Below are 22,551 nucleotides of genomic sequence, written 5' to 3' on the forward strand. Positions count from 1 at the left end.
AATTTTAATCATTTCTCTTTTTCTGGGAAGTTCTCTCATTTTCCTGAATTACTTATCCCAGCAGCTTTGCTTTTAATTTTTAAAGAGCACATACATTTTTGTTATCTGCTTGTTCTTTTTTTTTTTTTTTTTGACAACCTGTTTTCCCTCTTTCTCCTTTTTTTTTTGCCATGCTGGGGATCAAACCTATGACACTGTGTATGCTAGGCAAGCCTTTTAGCCTTCTGCTACTGACGCAGTACCCTCCCGCCTGTTTTTGATTTATGGATACAATAGCTTCCTGAATCTATGAAAGTTTAAAGGGGGTTTAAAGTTGTTTTTTATTCCTTGACTCATCTTCTTTTTTCATTTTTCTAGTTTTCCTCAAATGTGTTTGGTTCTTGGTTGACTGCTTTGGAAAATGAGACCGCTTGGAAATTCTGTGAATGTAAGCTGGGTTTGTCAACTTCTGATCTTTGCTTTATGATAAACAATTATGCTGAAGGACTCTAAATACTACTATATAGAGAAGTTTTTTCTTCTGGTCGCCATTTATGACCTGTGTGTCTTGTAGGAATTAAATTATTGTATATTAGTTTAAAATAATTCTTCTTTTCTAGTCCATATGTCCCTCCACTCATTCTTTGTAGTTGATGCTTCTGGGTTTGGAGTTTTGTGGTTTTGCAAAACAGGCTGCTCCATCTGTGGATATTGGTACCTCAGCACTTCACCATTTATTTCATGTCAACCCCAAATTTGGTTGAAATAATACATCTGCTGATTCTCTTAAATTAGCAACTTAAAACATCATTCTTTTAAGGAATAGAACTTAATTTCCCTCTCCTTGAGTATGGATTGGGTTTGTGTCACTTTAAAAAATGAGATATGGCAGAAAGTGATTGTCACTTCTGGGTTTAGATAATAAAAGTACTTTTTTTTTTTTTTTTTTTTTTAGCAAGCTTTCTTTATTAAGCAGTGGAATGCTACATATTTAGGAGAGAAAATGGTAATTGATTACAACTAGAATCTGATTTTTAAAAATTTGCTCTACTTAGTTATACATGACAACAGAATGCACTTTGATTCATTGTACTCAAATGGAGCACAATTTTACATTTCTCTGGTTGTACACATGTAGGATCTCATTCGTGCAATCATACATGTACCTAGGGTAATGATGTCCAACTCATTCCACCATCTTTCCTACCCCCATGCCCCCTCCCCTCTGCCTCTCCCTTTTGCCTGATCCAGAGTTCCTCCATTGATCCGATGCCCCTCCCCCCATTAGGAATCAGCATCCACTTATCAGAGAAAACATTTGGCCTTTGTTTTGGGGGATTGGCTTACTTCACTTAGCATGATATTCTCTACTCCATCCATTTACCTTCAAGTGTCATAATTTTATACTCTTATAATGCTGAGTAATACTCCATTGTGCATATATACCATGGTTTCCTTATCCATTGGATCTTATTTTTATAAAGTTCAAGAGAGATTGGAATCATGACAAGTGAGATTTGAATTATGGCAAAAAATGCATTGGTTGGGTAGTCAAGGAGAACAGTTGTGCAACTTCAAATCAGGGGAAACAGTTGCAAAAGTTTGAAATCCATTGTTGCTGGGAAGGTGAGAGCCCACTGTTTACCTTCTCTCCCAGGTCACATTGTCATCTTCTCTCCCTGGGGGTTAATATTTCCCATTTTCTTGAGGGTTGTTATTTTTCATATCCTTCACTCACTTTTAAAACCTACCAGATCTAATGCCTTTTGAGGAGGGAAAGTTTTGACCATAAATCATCACCAATGTATATTGGTATTTTTGTACTTTTAAAATATCTTTCTTGAGTCAGTATTGGTTACTTGTATTTTCTTAAAAATACCTATCCCATCTATGTTTTACAAAATTATTTTCATAACTGTCATATGATGTTCTATAATTTTAAAATCCCTAATAGAATTTACTCCTTTTTAATGCCTAATATTTACTCCTATCCTGTATCTTTTTTATTGATCAAAATTGCCAGAATTTTTAGTCTTTTTAACTAACTACTTTTATGTTGATCATTTCTCTATGAGTTTTTAATTTCACTAATTTAATTTCATTTATTGTTATTAGTTTTTATTTTACTGCTTAAAAATTATTTTGGTTTTTCTCCCTACCTAGTTAAATTTTAACTTGAAAGTCATTCATTTTCTATCTTCTTATTTTCTAGTATAGGTTTTTTTTTTTTTTTTTTTTTAAATTTGTTTTGTTTTGTTTGTTTTTTGGTAGTGGGGATTGAATCCAAGACTGCACTACTCAGAGCCACAGCCTCAGTTCTTTTTATTTTGAGATAGGGTCTCATTAAGTTGATTAGGGCCTTGCAGATTTGTTGAAGCTGGCCTTGAACTTGTGATCCTGATGCCTCAGCCTCCGGATTTGCTGGGATTACAAGTATGTACCACCATGCCTGGCCTATTATAGGTGTTTTAATGTATATTAATATCCAAATACTACTTTACCTGTATTCCATGAATTTAAACATTTGTTTATTCCCAACAAAGATAAACCCTCTAACTCAGAAACATGCATGTGCTTGACAGCAAGGAGGACAGTTTGATTGGAACTCAGCACTAAAGAAGGACCTGGGTCAGATCAGGTAGGGTCGTGTAGGCCATTGCAAAGATAGGCTTTTATTCAGAGTGAGATGAGCAGTCATGGAAGGATTTTGAACAAAGAAAAGATATAATCCGACTAGCTTTAATAGAATCATTCTGGATATATTAATTGCATATATGAATTTTAAAATAAAGTCTAATAAAAATGGAGTGAAATAACTTTACTATTTTGTTAAATAGGCCTGTAACAGTATAGTAGTCCCCCTTGGAATGCATAGTATACATTCCAAGACCTCAATGGATGCCAAAAATATATATATATATATATATATATATATATATATATATATATATATATATGATATTTTTTTCCTTTATATATGTTCATGTTTTTCTATACATAAAAAAGCTTGATTTATAAATAATAAAAGTACTTTTACTACTTCCATCCTGGGTGTTCTCTTGGATCAGTTGCTCTGGAGGAAGCTGGCCACCATATTATGAGGGCATTTTAGGCTGTCATTTTACCCTACTGTCTTATCTTTTGGCTTGGGCTGCTTTATTTCACTGCTTCACTACTAAGCTCACTTATGAGGTTGATGGTAGGTCTCAGTTCCTCACAGGCTATATCTTATTTGTGGGCTTCTCCATTAGTTGTGTTTGGGAAAAAGAGCTTTTCTGTACCCGGTTTTGAGGTTGGGTGCCTACAAATTATACTAAAAAAAGGCAGATTACCAGGAGAAAAAGCTAAGTATTATATGAATACTTATGCATGTGAAAGTACACCAAATGAGTGGCTTGCTAAATTTACCTAACTTAATAGGAAAAAGGAAAGGTAGAGAATAGGGTTCTAGGAGAAGAATAAATGAGTTTTTTTTGGAAAGAAATAGATGTTTGGAGAAAAATGATAATTTAAGTTTGTGATAGTTTGTTTTTGCACATGGGAGTAATCTTTTTCCTTTTCTTCATGAATATAAAACTCTCCAGAGAGGGTATTTATGATAGCTTAACTCTTCCTGGGGGTGGAGTTTCTTGAAGGAGCAGATTAATGACATCCTTATTTCCAGAATTTTCTGCCTTTAAGTCATTAAAGGGAAATTCTTAAAAGGCTTCTTTCTATATCTAATGAATCCCCAAATATCTTCAAGTTAAAATAATCCTTATACTAAAATCTGGGGTTTTAAGTGGGTTCCCACAGTTGCCTAAGTGTCTCAGGACATGGTCACCTCCAGAGCAATTGATCTAAGAAAGCACCCAGATGAAGTAGTATTACCTTTATCATCCAATTTCAAAAGTGATATATGATCACTTTTTTTTTTTTTTTTTTTAGAAGTGATATATAAACTCAACCTACCCTTAAGGGGAGGGGATATTAATCTCTATCTGGAAGGTCAAAGAATTTGTGGACTTTTAAGAATTTATTTTTTTAAGCTACCAAATAGCTTTATGTTTTAAAAAGAAAAACAAAACAAACTTTGCTATTATTTTGATGATGTCTTAGAAGAGGAATCATTCTGGATCTTAATGCCATTATATGAACGTACTATACTTTGACAGTTACTCATGGTTGTAAATGTAGACTGTTTTGACATTTTTGTTTTTGTAACAATACTATGATAATATTATTCCAGTTAACTTTTCTCAAATGAGTATTTATTTTATAATAGTTTATTGTAATAATTTATTAGCTCTTGAAGACACTTGTGGAACATACATACTTTTTTAGTGTTAAAAAAACCCAGTGCATAATTTATTATTTTAGTATTTTCTGCAATGGTATTTTGTGGCCATATTTTAAAATAATTAATATTTTAATGGTTTATTAAGCAGATTAATTGCTGAAAAATTTCTGTAACATCTGGTTTAGTTTTGGTGTTTTATGAGTTCACTAGATGGCAGCAGAGGACCAGCTTTATTTTCGCTGCTTGCAGTAGAATTCTGATGATATCCAGTGCATCTTATATCTAATACATCTTAAAATAGTAATTTGGGATTTTAAAAATTTAGTAAGAATTAGCAGGATCATGTATACAACATTATTGAAACCATAGACATTTGACAATGTTAACATGTTCTTTTGTGTCTGGCACTTGAATTATTTGTGGAAGACCTTGATGTACTATTTTGGAATTGATTTTCGTAAAAAAAAAAAAAATTAGCTATAATAAAGTCTCTAGAAGTGTTTTGTCTGCTTCAGGAAACTCAGATATTCTTATGTTGGAATTTTGGAAGAGAATTAAGTGAAAATTCTGTTTTATCCTATGTGGGTTTATTTGTTTATTTTTCTTATTTGTGTTGGGAATGAAGGAGTTGTATAGAAAAACTCAGTGCTGAAGTAAAGCTCTTTTATCTTAAATACTGAAATTTATGCTCATGAAGTAGAAAAGTTATTTTACTTGCATATGATATGAAGAACAGAGATTTTAATCAATGAGCTCTAATTATATATTTTGGGAAAGAAATTTCCATAATCATATTTTAAAAAATCATATATAATTGAGTACTTATTTAATTATACTTTCTTCAGAAACTACATTGAGTTTTTGCATGTTTGATGGTACTTTGGTCCCTAAAAGTGTTTGTTAACCAGGTAAAGAAATTGGAAAATTTGTATTTCTGACAGGTTTTTTTTTTTAAGGTGTGAAATTTGATTTGAAGAATTTGTAAACATTTATTAGTACAGTGTGACTCTGGCTTTTGGTTCAGCTCTAAATTTGCTGCCATTGCTAATATTTTTGCTGGTAAGGTGAACTTTCTTGGACCAATTTTATTTTAGTAACATTTTAGAATTTAGAAAATTTGATTAAATACTTTTGCATAGTCAAAGAACTTAAATTTGATTCATCATGAATTATTTAGAAGGGAATTTAAGCTTTTATATGTTATCCTAGCTTGATAAAATGCAAACTAATTGACTAGAATTATAGAATATGATCAGAATAAATCAAATTCCCATTTAAATGATGAATTTCAAACAGTTGCACATCGAAATTATGCTGCACTCTGGTTGTGATAGTTGCATTTATTAATATCAGTCCCCATTACATTTATTTTTGTAGTCTCGGTAGTATTTAGTCACTTGTATTTAGTATTTAACTGTTGAGATGGTGCATCTAGAATTTCTTCTGAATTTTGTGTGAACATGAATAAAGACTAGTGGCAACCAATTGACTTCTACTAGTCTGACCCAGTAAGCATTACTTATTAGTATTAAATAAAAGTGAAAATGGAGGTCATAGTTAGGCATACACCAAGGCAAACCCTTTAAACCCAAATTTAAAATAATTTTGATTTCTTGAAATGCTATCTGTACTTATAAAAGAAACACAAAACATAAGCTTTTGGACCTTGTCAGCATGATTCTGTTCTTATCCTTAAAACAAATTGAACAAATCAGCTATAGACAACTGATTGAACAGCTTTTCTTGCCCTAAAAAGGATGTTAATATCTAATACAAGAAAGGTCTAAACACAAGAAAGGCCAAAAGTACTTCCTCCTTTATGCTTTATAAACTGCTGTAACTGCAATTTTTACCATTTGGTTTGAAGTTTTCCAGATTTCCATCTGTACTTTTTGCATGACAATATTTTAGTGTTTCTCAACTTGTTCTGATTTTAGTTTTGACCCTAGTAAATGAAGAGATGAAAACCCATTTAAAACACTTGGTATACTTAAATATAATCTTACTTGCATGCATTTTCCTGTGTACATGCAGTGATATTAAGTACAATCAAGCATCATCATGTTGTGCATCTTCTGTAGGTGTTTTTAATTATCTTTCTTAAAAAGTACCTTAGTTGTCAAGCATGGTGGCATGCACCTGTAGTCCTAGCTACTTGGGGAGGATAAGGCAGGAGGTTATTGAGTTTGAGGCCAGCTTGGAAAACACAGAATTTTTTTTTTTTTTAAAACGCTATTTTAAATAAAAAAGGACAAAGCAGGAGGCATTATGCTACTTCATGTGAAAACATACTGCAAAACTGTAATAATCAAAACAGCATGATATTGGCATAAAAACAGACACAAACCAGTGCTACAAAATAGAGAGCTTAGAAGTAAACTCAATAATCTGAACTAAGATGCTAAGAACATACATTGGAGAAAGGACTTCTCAATAAAGGTATTGGGAAAATTGGATATCTACATGCAGAGAAATGAAGTTAGACCTCCATCCCTCACTATTTATAAAAAAACAACTCAAAATGGATTAAGGAGTTAAATGTAAGACCTGAAACTATGATACTACTAGGAAGAAACATAGGAAGTGATTCAGGACATTGGGATGGGCAATGTTTTTTGGACATAACCTTAAGATCAGAAGAAACAAAAGCAAAAAATAAATAAATGGAATCATACCAAATTAAAAAGCTCCCGCACAGTAAAGAAACAAGTCAGCAGATCACAGAGACAACTTACAGAATGGGAGAAAATATTTACAATGTATACATCTGATATGGGTTGATATGCATAGTGTATAAAAGGAACTCCAATAACTTAATAGCAAAAAACCCCAATTTAAAATAGGCAGCAGATCTAAATAGACATTTCTCAAAAGAGGACACACAAATGACTGACAGATATGTGAAGTAATTCTGAACATCTCTAATCATCAGAAGATTGTAAATCAGGGGCTAGGGTTGCAGCTCAGTGGTACAGTACTTTTCTCGCACGTGTGTGGCACTGGGTTTGATCCTGAGTACCACAGAAAAATCAATTAACCAATCAATCAAGCACATTGTCTCCATTTATAACTAATATACTTACATACGTGTGTGTGTGTGTGTGTGTGTGTATGTATGTATATATATATATATTTATTTATTTTTTTAATACATATATATGTGTGTGTGTGTGTGTGTGTATGAAGAATGTAAATGAAAACCATAATCAGATATCACCTCATTTAATAAGGATGGCTGATAACAAGAAAACTAAAGAGAACAAGTGCTCATAAGGGTGTGGAGAAAAGGGAACCCTTGTACACTGTTGGGGGATGTTTATTAGTACAGTCATTGTAGAAAACAGTATGGAGCCTCTTCAAAAAACTAAAAGTAGAACTAGTATTTGTTCTAGATATCACACTGTGGGGTTTATATTAAAAGGAAATGAAATCAGTATATTGAAGAGCCTCTGTACTTCCACCTTCATTGTAGCACTATTCACAATTGTGAAAAAAAGGAAACAACCTAAGTGTCGATAAACAAAATGTGGTACATATACACAATGGAATGTTATTTAGCCATAAAACACTGAAATTCTGTCATTTGTGAAAACCTGGATGGTGTTAAACATAAAACGCTGAGCACAGAAAGACAAATTTGACATGATCTTACTCATGTGGAATGTAAAAAGTAGATCTCAGAAGTTTAGAGTAGAATGGTGATTACTAAAGTTGGGAACAGTAGAGTGGGAGGAGAGGGTTAGGAAAGGTTGATCAATGGGTATTAAGATACAGTTAGGAGGAAGAAGCTTTGGGGTTCTGTTGCATATGTTTCATTATAGGTATCAGTTATATTCTGTACATTTCAAAAAGAAGAAATAAAAATAGAAGAAAGAATTTTGAAAGTTTTACAAATGATAAATATTTGAGGAGATAAATATATTTAACTTAAACCTGTAATATACACATGTATCAAACATTACATGATGCCCCATTACTATATACTTTCAGTGTTTTTTATTATATTGGTTAAAAACCCATCAGTTATGCTATTAGCTCATTTCTGAATTTAAACAGGCAGGATCTTTATAGTAAAATGTTTATGGTAAAATCTGGTATCTATAGTAGAAGTAAACTTTTCTCAAATTTCTTCTGGATTACGTCTTTTCCTTTCAATAAAATATTGCTTTGAAAATATTCATTGTTTGAGAAGCAATTACATGAAAACATGAAGAAAATATAGCTTGTTTTAAGGAAAATTTCTAATTTCAGACAAGTTTTAAAAGGTCACTGTTTGGACAACTTATTTGGAGCTGCCAAATATCTTGATGTGTGGCAATAAAGTTTTGGGAGAAGAATGAATTTGCATAATTAAAAACAGAAAACTTAAGACATGTTTATGCCCTTAAATAGAGAACATTATGAAATACAGTTGCATATAAATGATATGACATGTACTTAAAAATGAAGGAGGGGGCTGGGGATGTGGCTCAAGCGGTAGCGCGCTCGCCTGGCATGCGTGCGGCCCGGGTTCGATCCTCAGCACCACATACAAACAAAGATGTTGTGTCCGCCAAAAACTAAAAAATAAATATTAAATTCTCTCTCTCTTTAAAAAAAAAAAATGAAGGAGGTCTTAGGTGGAGGATGTTAGCCAAGGACAGGTAGTAAATAAGAGGAGCAGTATGAAGAAGGAAGTCCTGAGGTTCAAAAAACCTGAGTAGGACTGACCTTACTGATAAATGGTATAAACCTTGAATCTCTGTAAGTTCTGAACCCTTGGCATTTAGGTGCTTAGGCTAAAGGAAGAAAATGGTTACACTAGTTGCTGCTTAATCCCTTTATTTATATTTTGAAGAGTGTCAGAGTTTGCTGAACCAAGATTCTCTGACTTTTTAAACTGTTAAGTCAACTCACACTTCTTGACTTGTTCTTGGGAAGTTGAAGGATGGGGAGTTTTCTTTATTTCAGTTTTTAAAAAATTAGGGTCACTGACTGCTGAGTTAGTGGGTTAACTCAGTGGCTTTTGAGACATTAAGAGAGTTGTTTTTGAAATTGAACATAGAGTATGGTAAGACTATTTTCCATAGTTATATAGAACGCAGAGTAATGAACACTTTGAGTAATTGTTACTGTGACAATAGAGAGATGTGCTTAGCCAAAGGTGGATGATATCCCAGAAAGTGAAGCCTGGGAGACATCACCAAAACACCTTTCTAGCAGAAGGCTCTGGAAGACCCTGTATCAGTTATCTTCCAGTTATCTCCCAGCACTTTCCCATTTTCAGTTGAAATTCAGGAAGTATTAGGTGATTGGGATTTAGTGAAAGCTTTGACTGAAGATAGATTATATTAGCATTCATTCATTTTGAAATTTCCCAATAGTGAATTTCAAAAGTTGTATAATAATATGAAAATTAGAAAACTGATTGGAACTTGCCTGTGATCATGCTTAGTCCTCCCCGCCTTTTTCTTTTTACCTACCTCCTTTGCTCTTTTTATCTTAGTTAGGATCAAAACAAGAACTGTCTCCCACTGCCGCACCCTCAGTATACTAAATTCAGGTTTGCTCTACCATGGAGCTACATTCCAACCTTTTTAATTTTAAAACAGGGGTCTCACTAAATTGATTCAAACTCGAGATCCTACTGCCTCAGCCTCCTGAGTAGCTAGGATTCCAGATAAGAACATTTCTATAGCTTAGAAAAGAAAAATTTAATGTAGCCTTTGGACACATTCTCAATAGAAGCCTCTTTTTTCATGTGTTTTAAAAAGTTCTAGTTTTTCTTGACATCTGCTATCTGGCTTTTATATTTTCTTTTTGCAGTTTTAGTGTTAGGGTGGTTAGAGGCTATTTAATACAATTGGATTTCATTCTAGTTCTCATTCATTTAGCCTTGGCTGATGCCCAAGATTTTGCATTTTTTCAAGCTACCAGGTGCTGCCAATGCTATTTGTCCAGGGACCACACTTTATGTAGCAAGAATCTACTTCATTTTCTCAGCATGAGGATATCAGAGCTGGAAAGACCAGGTCGTTTGCTCAAGTTCTTATACCTAATCAGTAATGGTGGACCTTTAATTTTTAATTTAAAAAAGTCATCTCTCACAGTATAAGGAAATATTTAAAAACTTAACTCTCTACCTTATTAAATGATAATTCATCGATAAGCCAAACTTTTTATGTAACTATACACTTGATTATTTTTATTATATGTCATTAATTCTGTGGAATAGGAGAGAGGAATTCATAAACTGACATTGCACCCTATGCTGTGCCAAACTCTGTTAATAGTGTTGATTTTTATGTGGATGGGAAGCTTTGCAGAAGACTCTAAATCTTAAGACAAAAACATCTAGATTTTGAAAATGATTAATAGAAATAAATATACAGGACAATTTGGAGATTTTGCAGTTCTTTATTGTAGGTCTTCAAAATTTATTTGTGATGAATTAACTCAAATTGAAATATAAGATAGTCTTTCGACTGATTTTTTTCCACAAGCAAAGTTTAATAAAAACTGTTATGCTTAAATAAAACTTGATAAACAGAACATGGTAGAAAGTTTGTAGTATAAACAATATATAAAATAGAAACGACTGTGCTTAACTAGAAGAAATGTAATTGTTGGCAGATTGTCCAAGTCTTCTGTGATATGCTTCTGGCCTGCCATTTAATATACAATTAACATTCTAAGATAAAAGAATGATTAGACAGATTTAGCAATTAAATTGGTGGGGTAGTGAATGGACTTTGCAATTTAAAATTAAATAATACGTGTTGTCTGTTTAATTACTGTGTGCATAAGTGATCACAGAATAGAATGAAGCTGTGGGCTTAAAGTGAATTTATAAGACTGTAAAGCCTTAATCACATCTGTTTCATGACTTTAAATTGGTGTGATATGAGGATGAAAGAGGAGCTTATCCTTTTGGAGAAGACTGTTGTGCTTACAATAAACCAAACTTAAAATTTATCTATAGGATTGTAATCTTTTTCATAATGTTAAATGAAAATTTTGATAGTTTTTGATAAATTGAATATAATTGTGTTTTCATTTCAGTGGTTGTTAACAGCAGTGATAAAATGAAGCAACTGAGGTTTTAAATGACCTGAAGTGCTACTCTGAGATTCCTTAACTTTAAGCTATGTTTTCATGGAATTATAGTATAGTCATTGGTTGAGTCCCCAATTTAGCCTATAAATTTTATTTAATTCTTAAGGTACTTAAATTACTGTGTTTATCTGTTACAAAAATAACAAATGCAACAACTAGTGATTAAACTATAATTGAAACATAAGAAGTTTATAAAAAGTTTGAATAGTTTAAAAACTCTAGGAAAACTGATTTGATTTTATATGGTAAGGAGAATAGAGATTTCTTATGGAGATTGTGAAGGGGACTCTGACATTGATTATTTTCTCTAGATGGATTAAAAATCTTATTACTTTTAATTTTGCTTGGTAACATCTGTCTCTTTCTTTGATCATAATTAAGTTCATGAAGAACTAAGTGACGAAGGTGAGAAGGAAAAAAATTATTATTAAAAACATTTTTTTAGAGAGATAGATAGATAGAGAGAGAGAGAGAGAGAGAGAGAGAGAGAGAGAGAATTTTTCAATATTTTTCAGTTTTCGGTGGACATAACATCTTTATTTTTTATTTTTATATGGTGCTGAGGATCGAACCCAGCGCCCCGCGCATGCCAGCATGCCAGGCGAGTGTGTTACCGCTTGAGCCATATCCCCAGCCCTATTATTATTTTTTGATTTTTGGGTAGCAGGGATTGAACTCAGGGGCACCCAACCACTGAGCCACATCCCCAGCCTTATTTTTTATATTTAAGAGACAGGATCTCACTGAGTTGCTGAGGCTGGTTTTGAATTCGTGATCATCCTGTCTCAGCCTCCTGAGATGTTGGGATTACAGGCATACACCAGCACTTTTTAATAAACTTCTTAATAAACCTATGATAAAGTTTATTCAATACTGTGTTTTTTAGAATATGAAAAAAAAATAAAAATTGAAAATGGGTTAAAGTGGGCATGGATATATTTTGTGATCAGTGTAGAATTTATTGAGCAGTGAGCTAGTAAGAAAGACAGATGAAGTGTGTATAAGTTCCATGGAGAAGGGGAAAGCTGGAGTTTGGCATTTCAGCTGTTCTTGTATTGTTTTTAGAACAAGGTATGATAGGTGTTGGTAGACAAGGGTCAAACTCTGATCAAAACTACTCTTATGTTAGGAAGGTTTATAAATTATATCTGGGAAAGTGTATGTAAACTCTGAATTTTCTTTATAAGAAATTTTATTATACCTGAATTTATTTCCATATAGCTGTACAACCTTGTGAATTAGGTTTCAGAGACTTGTTTGCCAATTCTGTTGGGAGTAGGGAGGGAATATAGCCGTTATAGAAAGAACAGAGGTTTGGAAGTAGATTCTTATAAAAGAAAAGATGCATAGGGAAAGTTAACTTTGGGCTTAACACTTGTCTCTGTTGAAGCATGAAAAGTAGATGTCATGTCACTTGGCATGAAGTTATATATAAATAGTTAGTGTTATGTAATCCTTGGTAGGTATTGAGGATATGCTGGGACATAACAATGGGGTTATATCATAGGTATATTTAACTTACTTGAACTTAGCTGTAATGGGCAAAAAAGAAATGGGGTGGGGAACAACAAGCATATCCATTAACATTCTTGATTATAAGCAGTAGAAATCAACTTTGGCTAATTTATGCAAAGAAATATATTGAAGGCTCTTAGGAGAACTGGTCTTGGAAAGTGCATGGGAACAGTGGTAACCTTCAGCAAGGAGAAGAGCCAAAGTGAGGACACAGGAATACTTTGAGTAGGAAGCCCCCATGGACACTTGCTGACAATGTCTCAGAGGTTGTTACGAGTAAATTTTCAATTGTCCTGATTCCTCTGTCACTCACTCAAGCTAAAAAGTCTGCGGAATGGAATATTTGATTGTCTGGCTTAGATCCTGAGCCTGTTTCCAAACTATTTATTGGGAATAAGGATAGAGGAAATTCAGGCTTTTGGTTTCTATTCTAAAAAGAAAATTATCCATAGCAAAGATCAAACTCATAGTGTCTGTCGTTTCTCCTGAACAAAATGAAATGATTATTTCTTCCTTAAAGTGTTGCATGGCTCAACAAATAATATTCCCAATTCCTCAAGCTAGAAGCTTGGAAGTTTTCCTTGAATTTTCCCCCATTTTCTCAGCCTCATATCAAGCAAATAGTTTATTGTCTTGTCATTCTACCTCCTAAATGTCTTGAATCTAGCCACTTATCTCTAAGTTATGATTATCTTTGTAGTTCCAGCCACTGTGATTTCTTACTAGGTCTACCATAGAGGTCTCATAATTTCTCATTGTCTACCCTTTGGCTCCTACCTGTTTAGATATATATTATGTATGGGTGAACTTCTAAAAATGCTTATCAGATTGTGTTATTAGTTTGCTTAAAACTTTTCAGTGATCTGCATTTATTTACCAATTTCTTGGTTCCAATCTACTCTTTTTTATATTGGTGGTTGGGTGCCAAGATTTGTAAAATACATTTCCCTATTCCTTCACCAGCATGCTTTCTGTAAGGTTTCAGCATTTGGGGGTACTAGTAGGAATTTTGAAGGTGGGAGAAAGGACTTCTCATTTCTAGTTTCCGTAAGGATGCCTCTAGCAGGTGAGGACCCCTGCCATTCCATTCTCTTCTCTTGGAGAATTCACCATCAGTGTTGTTTCCCTCTCAGAGCTACCAGCTTTGGGGTCAGGAATCCTAGGAGATGAAGCAAGTGCCTGCCACTTGTATCACTTTCTCACCCACTAGACTTGGTCTTACTACAGAGGTCTCATAATTTTATTTGTGTTCCTTTAAGGTGTTGAGCAGTCTTCATCCTGGGGCTCTTTAATAGGGATTCAAACTTGAGCTGTAGGCTTTTCTCAAAGGTCTAGGTACCCACTATATGGTGCCATCCTAAGAGATTTGAACCTCCTCTATCCTTTTCCAGGCATAGTCTCATAACGCCTTTTCTCTAAGCTGCTAGTTTCTGATACTTCTTCCATTTGTTCCCCAGCTCTGCAGGTAGTAGTACTTCCTGGAATTATTAATCTCTGGGTTACTTCATTTTTCCTGTTTTACCTTTTCAGCTTTCTAGTATCTGTATAACTAATTTCTATATTAAATATCCTATATTAATTATCCATATGGTTTTCATTTGTCTTGTACAGACGATTTTCTATTTTTTAGGATAAAGAAAAAAAAGTTTCATAATTACTATGTCCCTGGCTACTTCTTTAGCCTTGTGCCATGTAATTTTCCTTCTGCTTCAGTATTCTGCAGATTTTATTTGCCAGAAGGTGCTACATTGTCTTATTTCAAGGATATTGCTTCAGCTAGTCTGTATCTTGCCCTTCCTATTTTTCCCTTCCCTGCTCACCCCACAGTAATTTGCTTGGCTAACTCCTACATAATAAATGTAAAGTTTTTTAAAAAAATCTTATTATAACCACATTTTAGCTACTCAATGAATGTAACCTTTGGGATGTCTTCCCTGATCTTCAGACTCTGCAATATATATTGCATCCTCCTGTAGTACCTTGTACTTCAACTTTCCAAAACCTTTTATTTCTGGGATTATTTGTTTAATGTCATATTTTCTTGTTTAGGGTATAAACTATATGAAGTTGGAAAGAGAATCTGTGCTCTTCACTGTTATGTCCATGTAGCATTGGGCTTGTCTCCTGGCCGGCCCTCTGATAAACATTTAAAAAACTGGTTAATCTTTTAAGAAAAAAAAAATAGGGAGTTTGATAGGGGTTAGCAAAAATGGATAGGGATGGTGATAAAATAAGTCAATTTAATTGACCAATGTTTTCTGTTTGTATTGCCTGTTAAAAAATACTTATGTGGAGGTTAGAGGAGGAAGACTGTTTATTGTGTGGAAGCTACTGTAGTATAAAGAATGAAATTTAGCATCCTTATTTTATTGCCACTAATGAAGTTTAACATCCTTGTTTTATTGACACTTTCCAAAGGAAAATATTTCTTCAGGTCTGTCTGATTATATATTACTTCTCTTTCCTTTTTCCTTTTCCTCTCCTTTTCTTCTTATTTAATTTTTTGGTAGCTTTAATCCCTTGCCTTTTTCTATGCTTTAGAAAGCAATTTGTGTTTTACTTCTGAAAGTTAAGTATAATGAGGCAAGCAGATGTCATTAATAGTTTCTCTGCATAGAAATTGCAGCTCTTAACATTTTCGTATAGGTTTTCCTTTTTTTAAAAAAATATTTATTTTATTTAGTTGTAGTTGGACATAATACCTTTATTCCATTCATTTACTTTTATGTGGTGCTGAGGATCGAACCCAGGGCCCTGCACATGCTAGGCAAGCACTCTACTGCCGAGCCACAATCCTAGCCCCCTCCTGTCTGTCTTTATCTAGTATGTATACACAGTTTTATCTTCCCTTTTCCCTGTTACCATATTATGCATTCTGATTTTAACTTGTTTCCTTTCCACTTTTTTTCCAGATTATGAATCGCTTTTCACTTTATTGTTTTTATCTTTGTTTTGAAAATGCTTGCATAGTATGCTTTTACATACATATGTGGTATTTACTTAACCTATCTGTGCTTTGATTGATATTTGAGTTTTCACTTTTTACTGTTATGAAATGCTGTGATGCACTTCCTTGTATGTATAGTATTGCTTAATGAGTGTTTTGTGTGTGTTCAGATAGACAAGGTGCAAGGTACAAGGTGTCTGATCTGTGGGAAGGAACAAAATATAGAAAACAGAAATCTCTGAAAACAGAGCTCATATTTGTAGATAATATCATAATTGCTTTCTTCAAAAAAATTTATTTTACTTGTAGATGAACATAATACCTTTACCTTATATATTTTTGTGTGGTGCTGAGGATAGAACCCAGTGCCTCCAACATGCCAGGCAAGCACTCTAACCACTGAGCCACAACCCAAGATCCCATAATTGCTTTTTATTTGACCTTTCCTTATGTTGATTTAAATTTCTTTTGAAAACAATCCAGAGCATTTCCTACTTCTTTTAAGATTCCAGAATTTTCCCTACCCACCAGGAGCTGCTACTTTTGAAGAGTAAGTAAAAAGAGACCCTCGAGGGACTAAGTATTCCTGTTGTTTGTGAACCTGCTAGTCTAGCCTTTGGTGTAATAGTTTCTCAAATGCACATTCAGTCCAGATTGAGGCTGATTTTATTTTTCTAGTGAAATCTGAGTTTCCATACTTTCCATCTGCCATGGCTGCAACTATTTCAATATGTACCAGGGTCCTGGGCAATCCATCCTTTCCCCAGGAGTATGCTGAAAGTAATTATTTTAGGAGCAGCAAGTCAGAGCATGCTAGTTCTCCCAAACAATTCTCCTTTTAGTCTTCCTTGTTGCTCTTTCCCCTTTGTTTTTGCCTTAATCAGTTCTCATATTTCTCCTCACCTATTCTAAATTTTTGTTTATGGTAAACAAATTATCTTCTATTGTATTAGCCTCTGTGTACTGTATTAGGTTCCATCTCTTTACCGTTTCCCCTGGCCTTTAATTTGCTTCAACTCCATTTTTTTTCTTTCTCTTTCTTTCTTTTCCTCCTCCTTCTCTTTTTTCCTCCTCCTCCTCCTCCTCCTCCTCTTCTTCTTCCTCCTCTTCTTCCCCCTCCTCCTCTTCTCCTCTTCTTCCCCCTCCTCCTCTTCCTCCTCTTCTTCCCCCTCCTCCTCTTCCTCCTCTTCTTCTTGTCGCCGCCTTTCTCCTCCTCCCCCTTCCTCCTCTTCTTCTTCTTGTTCCTCCTCCTCCCCCCTCCCCCTCTCCCCCCTTGTACATGGGAGGCAAGCACTCTGCCAACTGAGTTATATCACCAACCCTCAGCTCCATCTTTTAGTTGTTGCTATTTTTTTCCTGATATACCTTGTGAGTAGGAGGTTGTATGAATCAGTTTCTCCTCCATTTTCAGTGATGTACCAGGTTATTCTTCCACTCTTTCATTTAACACCAAATAAGAAGAGGTTAACAAAATGATTCTGGTTCTTTTAGGCATGTCTTTTAACTTACTAACCCTCATTTTGCTGTCAATTTTCTTTGACAACTTTGGTGCCTAGATATGGTCTCTATTTTTACCCTGGCTTGCCTTCGTCCAATTGGTAGCAATAGCCTCTTTGTCTGTAATTTCCTGAGGTTAAACCTATCTGGACATTTTTGTTTATATGGTGTGAAATAAATCTGACCATTCAAAGAGACAGATTATGTTTATAAATCCCTCCATATATTAGGTTTTAGAAGATAAAGTATAAGAAATCTTGTGGTTTTTGTTTAAAATGTTAATTTTATATTCATGAATGACAGATTTGAAATTATATGTGGTTATATCATGATAGTGATTCAAAAGAGGAATTAGTTGTTTTGCTAACTATTGTGGTAGAAAGAGCATTGAATAGCACAAGGTCTGGCTGCATTTGCAAGTCCCTTAATTTTTCACTGTTTTTTTTTTCTACTTCAAAGTGGAGAGAGTAATATCTAATTCATAGTTGTTGAATCCTAAAATGCAATTACGTATGTGTGTTATGTGTGTTTTGTAAACTTTGAGAGACTTTGATGTTTAAGATCTAATAAAATTAGAGAAACTTCCCTCCTAAAATGGATCATAAGGTTGCTCCTTACATTATCCCATAAAAACATTACTTTCCCTACACTCTGTTTTTCTTCAGGAAATGAAGAAGTATTAAAAAAAAAAAAAAAGGTCGCATGTGGTGTTTTATTTCTCATAATAGAGAAAAGGGACTCCAGTGAACATTATTCCATTAAGATGTTATAAGCTTAAGGAAAATCCATTCAACCATTATTTCTATTCTTGATATTATACTAATATTATCTGTTTAATGTTTTATTTACAGTTATATGATGTTGATTGATGGCACAAATGAAGTTTTTATGATTGATAGAGATAATTCAGTATTTCATGTTTCAAATTTGGAATTTCCATTTCGTAAAGATCTCCGAATGCATTTATCAAACACTCTCTTGGATGGGGTAAGTCATATTTATTTTAAAATGTGTACAAAATTAAACATTGCTATTTTTCTTTTCCTTATAAGTTAATGTGTGTTTTTATTAAGAAGTTAAGAATTGGGTCTATTTTTTTTTTTTTTTTGGTACCACGAATTGAACCCAGGGGTGCTTAACCACTGAGCCATATCCTTAGCCCTTTTGATATTTTATTTAGAGACAGGATCTTGCTAGGTGCTGATGCTGGCTTTGAACTCACTATTCTCCTGAGCTGCTGGGATTACAAGCATGTGCCACCAAGCTGGCTAAATTTTATTTGGATGTTAAATTTTATTTCTTACCTGCACTTATATTTAATTGACATTCTTTTAAAAAGGGATATTCCAACTTAATCTGTGAACTTAAATAGGATTTTGTGATTTTTAAAAAATATTTATTTAGTTGTAGATGAACACACTCTGATCAAATACGTGCAAACAAGGTTAGTTATGTAATTTTGTATGAAATAACCAGTGTTCCATCTGTTTTGTAATTTGTCATTTTTCTACCTAACAATTTGTTTTGGACATATTTTTCTTACAAATGTCTGAATAGTATTCCTCTGTATGTATAACCATCAAAGTTTGGAGTTTCTAAACTATCTTGTTGGTGGAAATTATAAGCGTTAAAAATTGCTTGTTGAAAATATTACCCTTTCTTATGGCTGATCCTAGACTTCATGAATTGGAATCTCTCAGGACCTAGGTAGCTGTTCAAAAGCAACAAGATGATTCTAATAAGGCAAGTTTGAGAAACAGTTGTATAATTTATTTGATCAGTTTTGTTTTGGTAGACATTTTTAGACTTTTTTTTTGGGTAGTTTTTCCTAGACACATTCAAATGTATATCCTATACCTTTTTCCTTTCAAAATTTTCTGGGATTGTGGCTCAGCGGTAGAGCGCTCGCCTAGCACTGGCGGGACCTGGGTTCGATTCTCAGCACCACATAAGAAATAAAGGCATTGTGTTGTGTCCATCTACAAAAAAGATTCTCTGTCTCTTTCTTTCTCTCTCTATCTCTCTCTCTCAAAAAAAAAAAAAAAAAAAAATTAAAAAAAATTTTTTTTCTGACTTTTTTTTTTTTTGTACCCGGGATTAAACCCGGGGTGCCTAACTACTGGGCCACATCCCCAGCCCTTTTTCGTATTTTATTTAGAGACAGGGTCTTGCTGAATTGCTAAGTGTCTTGCTAAATTGCTGACGCTGGCTTTGAACTCTCCTGCCTTAGCTTTCCGAGTCACTGGGATTATAGGCATGTGCTACCATGCCCAGCTAAAATTTTGTGATTTTATATTTAAGAAAAATCTTAGAGGTAAGAATATAGCATGTATTAAGGAACTTTTGGTTGCAAATAATTGAAGTTCATCTTAAAAAATGATGGATTTTCCAAGAAATCTCCATTCTGCTTTCCATATTGGCTGCACCAATTTGTAGTCCCACTCTCAGTGTATGAGTACCTTTTTCCCCACATCCTTGACAACACTTATTGTTGTTTGTATGCATAATAGCTGCCATTCTGACTGGAGTAAGATGAAATCTTAGAGTGGTTTTGATTTGCATTTCTGTAATTGCTAGTGATGATGAACATTTCTTCATGTGTTTGTTGATAGATTGTACATCATCTTCTGAGAAGTGTCTATTCAGGTTCTTGGCCCATTTATTGATTGGGTTATTTGTTTTTTTTGGTGTCTAGCCTTTTGAGTTCTTTATATACCATAGTGATTAGTGCCCTATCTGATGTGTGAGGGGTAAAGATTTGCTCTCAAGATGTAGGCTTTCTATTCACCTCACAGATTGTTATTTTTGCTGAGAAGAAGCTTTTAAGTTTGAGTCCATCCCATTTATTGATTCTTGATTTTAATTCTTGTGCCAAAGGAGTCTTATTAAGGAAGTTGGGGCCTAATCTCACATGATAGTGATTAGGGTCTGCTTTTTCTTCTGTTAGACGCAGGGTCTCTGCTTATATTCCTAAATCCTTGATCCATTTTGAGTTGAGTTTTGTGCATATGGGTTTCCAGTTTTCCCAGCACCATTTGTTGAAGCACCATTTGTTGAAGAGGCTGTCTTTTCTCCAATGCATGTTCTAGGTACCTTTGTCTAATATAAGATAATTGTAGTTTTGTGGGTTAGTCTCTGTGTCCTCTATTCTGTACCATTGGTCTACAGGCCTGTTTTGGTGCCAATACCATGCTGTTTTTGTTACTATTGCTCTGTAGTATAGTTTAAGGTCTGGTATAGGATGCTACCTGCACTCTTCCTGCTAAGGATTGCTTTAGCTATTCTGGGTCTCTTATTTTTCCAGATGAATTTAATGATTCCTTTTTCTATTTCTATGAGGAATGTTATTGTAATTTTGATCAGAATTGCATTAAATCTGTATAGTGCTTTTGGAAGTATGGTCATTTTGATAATATTAATTTGCCTATCCAAGAGCAAGGTAGATCTTTCCATCTTCTAAGGTCTTCTTTGATTTCTTTCTTTAAGGTTCTGTAATTTTCATTATATAGATCTTTCACCTCTTTTGTTAAGTTGATTCCCAAGTAAAATTGGGAATGGAACCACCACTTGACCCAGCTATTCCACTCCTCGGTCTATACCCAAAGGACTTAAAAACAGCATGCTACAGGGATACAGCCACATCAATGTTTATAGCAGTACAATTCATAATAGCTAAATTGTGGAACCAACCTAGATGCCCTTCAATAGATGAATGGATAAAAAAAAATGTGGCATATATACGCAATGGAATATGGCATTTGCAGGTATTGATGGAGTCAGAGGAGATAATGCTAAGTGAAGTTAGCCAATCCCCCAAAACCAAATGCCCAATGTTTTCTTTGATATAAGGAGGCTGATTCATAGTGGGATAGGGAGGGAGCATGGGAGGAATAGACGAACTCTAGATAGGGCAGAGGCGTGGGAGGGGAAAGGAGGAGGCAAAGGGGTAATTAATGATGGTTGAATGAGATGATCATTATTATCCAAAGTACATGTATGAAGATATGAATTGGTGTGAATATACTATGTATACAGAGATATGAAAAATTGTGTTCTATATGTGCAATAAAATTGTAATGCATTCTGTTATTATATATAAATAAAAATAAATTAAAAAATTAGAATTAAGCACTAAATAAATAAAAAAAGGCTGGATTTGTTTAAGCAATTTGAATTTCAGCTTGGCTTTCTTCAGGCCTCCCTTGATCTGGGGTCTCAAATGATACTGTTTATGCTCTATTTTGCTCTTCCTCCTTTTGTTCTGCTTGTCTGCTTGGTCCCTTTCTGTATGAAGACTCTTTCCACATGGGAGACATGTTGCATTACAGCCCAAACGGAAAGAGAACTTTTTCTCTTAGGACCCATCTGTCTTATATATACCTCAGGGAATTACACTGGAGGCTTGTATTCATTGGTTGCATCACCACTTGTAGTATAGTAGGAGTACTGTTCTCATGAAATGCATGTATGCCATGCTGGGATCAAGGATATGCCCATTTAAAATGTTAAGATGTATAATTGTCACCTTTATTTCTGGACACATGTACAGTTATACTGACTGTATGTGGAGGATCTGCACATTGCCTTAAACACTGTTTTGGTTTAATATTTTTTAATTTGATAAGAATGGCTTTTCATTTAAAGGGATAGTATAGCCGTGATTAAATGCCTCAACTACAGGTTCTTCCCTAGCTTCTCCAGTTATTGCATGAGGGACCCTATTCAGTATTCTTAATTTCTTTTTGTAGTGAGAGGAGGTTAATAATAGTACTTAATTCTTTGTGCTTTTGTTAAGATTTAAGTTGGAAAGTTTGTAAGATCATGATATTAGTGTGTGGCATGTAGTAAAAAAATTGTTTTCCTCTTCTGATTTTTTTATGTGAATTGTTAATGAGGCTTAACATTTTTTACTGTAGTATGAGTTACTGTATTTCTTCTGTGAGTTGCTTATTCAAATCCTCTCCATATTTTTCAATTGGGTGTTCATCTTTTTCCCATTGATTTATGAGGTCCTCTTATTAGGGTTGTGTTATGTCCTGTATTTTGAAAAATGTATTTCCTTTTTTTGGTATTTATTCCAGCACATAGAAGCTTAAATATATGTAGGGTAAGCAGGGGGTGTAGCCTACTGATAGAGTGCTTACCTAGGTCTTTGTTTATCATTGTTTGTTTCTTAATTCATGTTCCTATTCCATTAATGTTTTTATCTTCTAGTGGTCATTTGAGATTGTTTTAAATA

At 34.0% G+C, this 22,551-nt stretch overlaps 1 protein-coding gene across 1 annotated transcript in view; it reads left to right on the forward strand.

Annotated features, from left to right (window-relative positions):
• The window catches only part of Rngtt (RNA guanylyltransferase and 5'-phosphatase), a 242,356-nt gene that overhangs the window by 57,306 nt on the left and 162,499 nt on the right, over positions 1-22,551 (forward strand). The window contains exon 9 of the mRNA XM_076858433.2: positions 18,164-18,299. Coding sequence (XP_076714548.1) covers positions 18,164-18,299 — 136 coding nt within the window. The remainder of the gene's footprint in view (positions 1-18,163; positions 18,300-22,551) is intronic.

Source organism: Callospermophilus lateralis, chromosome 6 (assembly GCF_048772815.1).
Source record: "Callospermophilus lateralis isolate mCalLat2 chromosome 6, mCalLat2.hap1, whole genome shotgun sequence".
NCBI classification, from domain to species: domain Eukaryota; kingdom Metazoa; phylum Chordata; class Mammalia; order Rodentia; family Sciuridae; genus Callospermophilus; species Callospermophilus lateralis.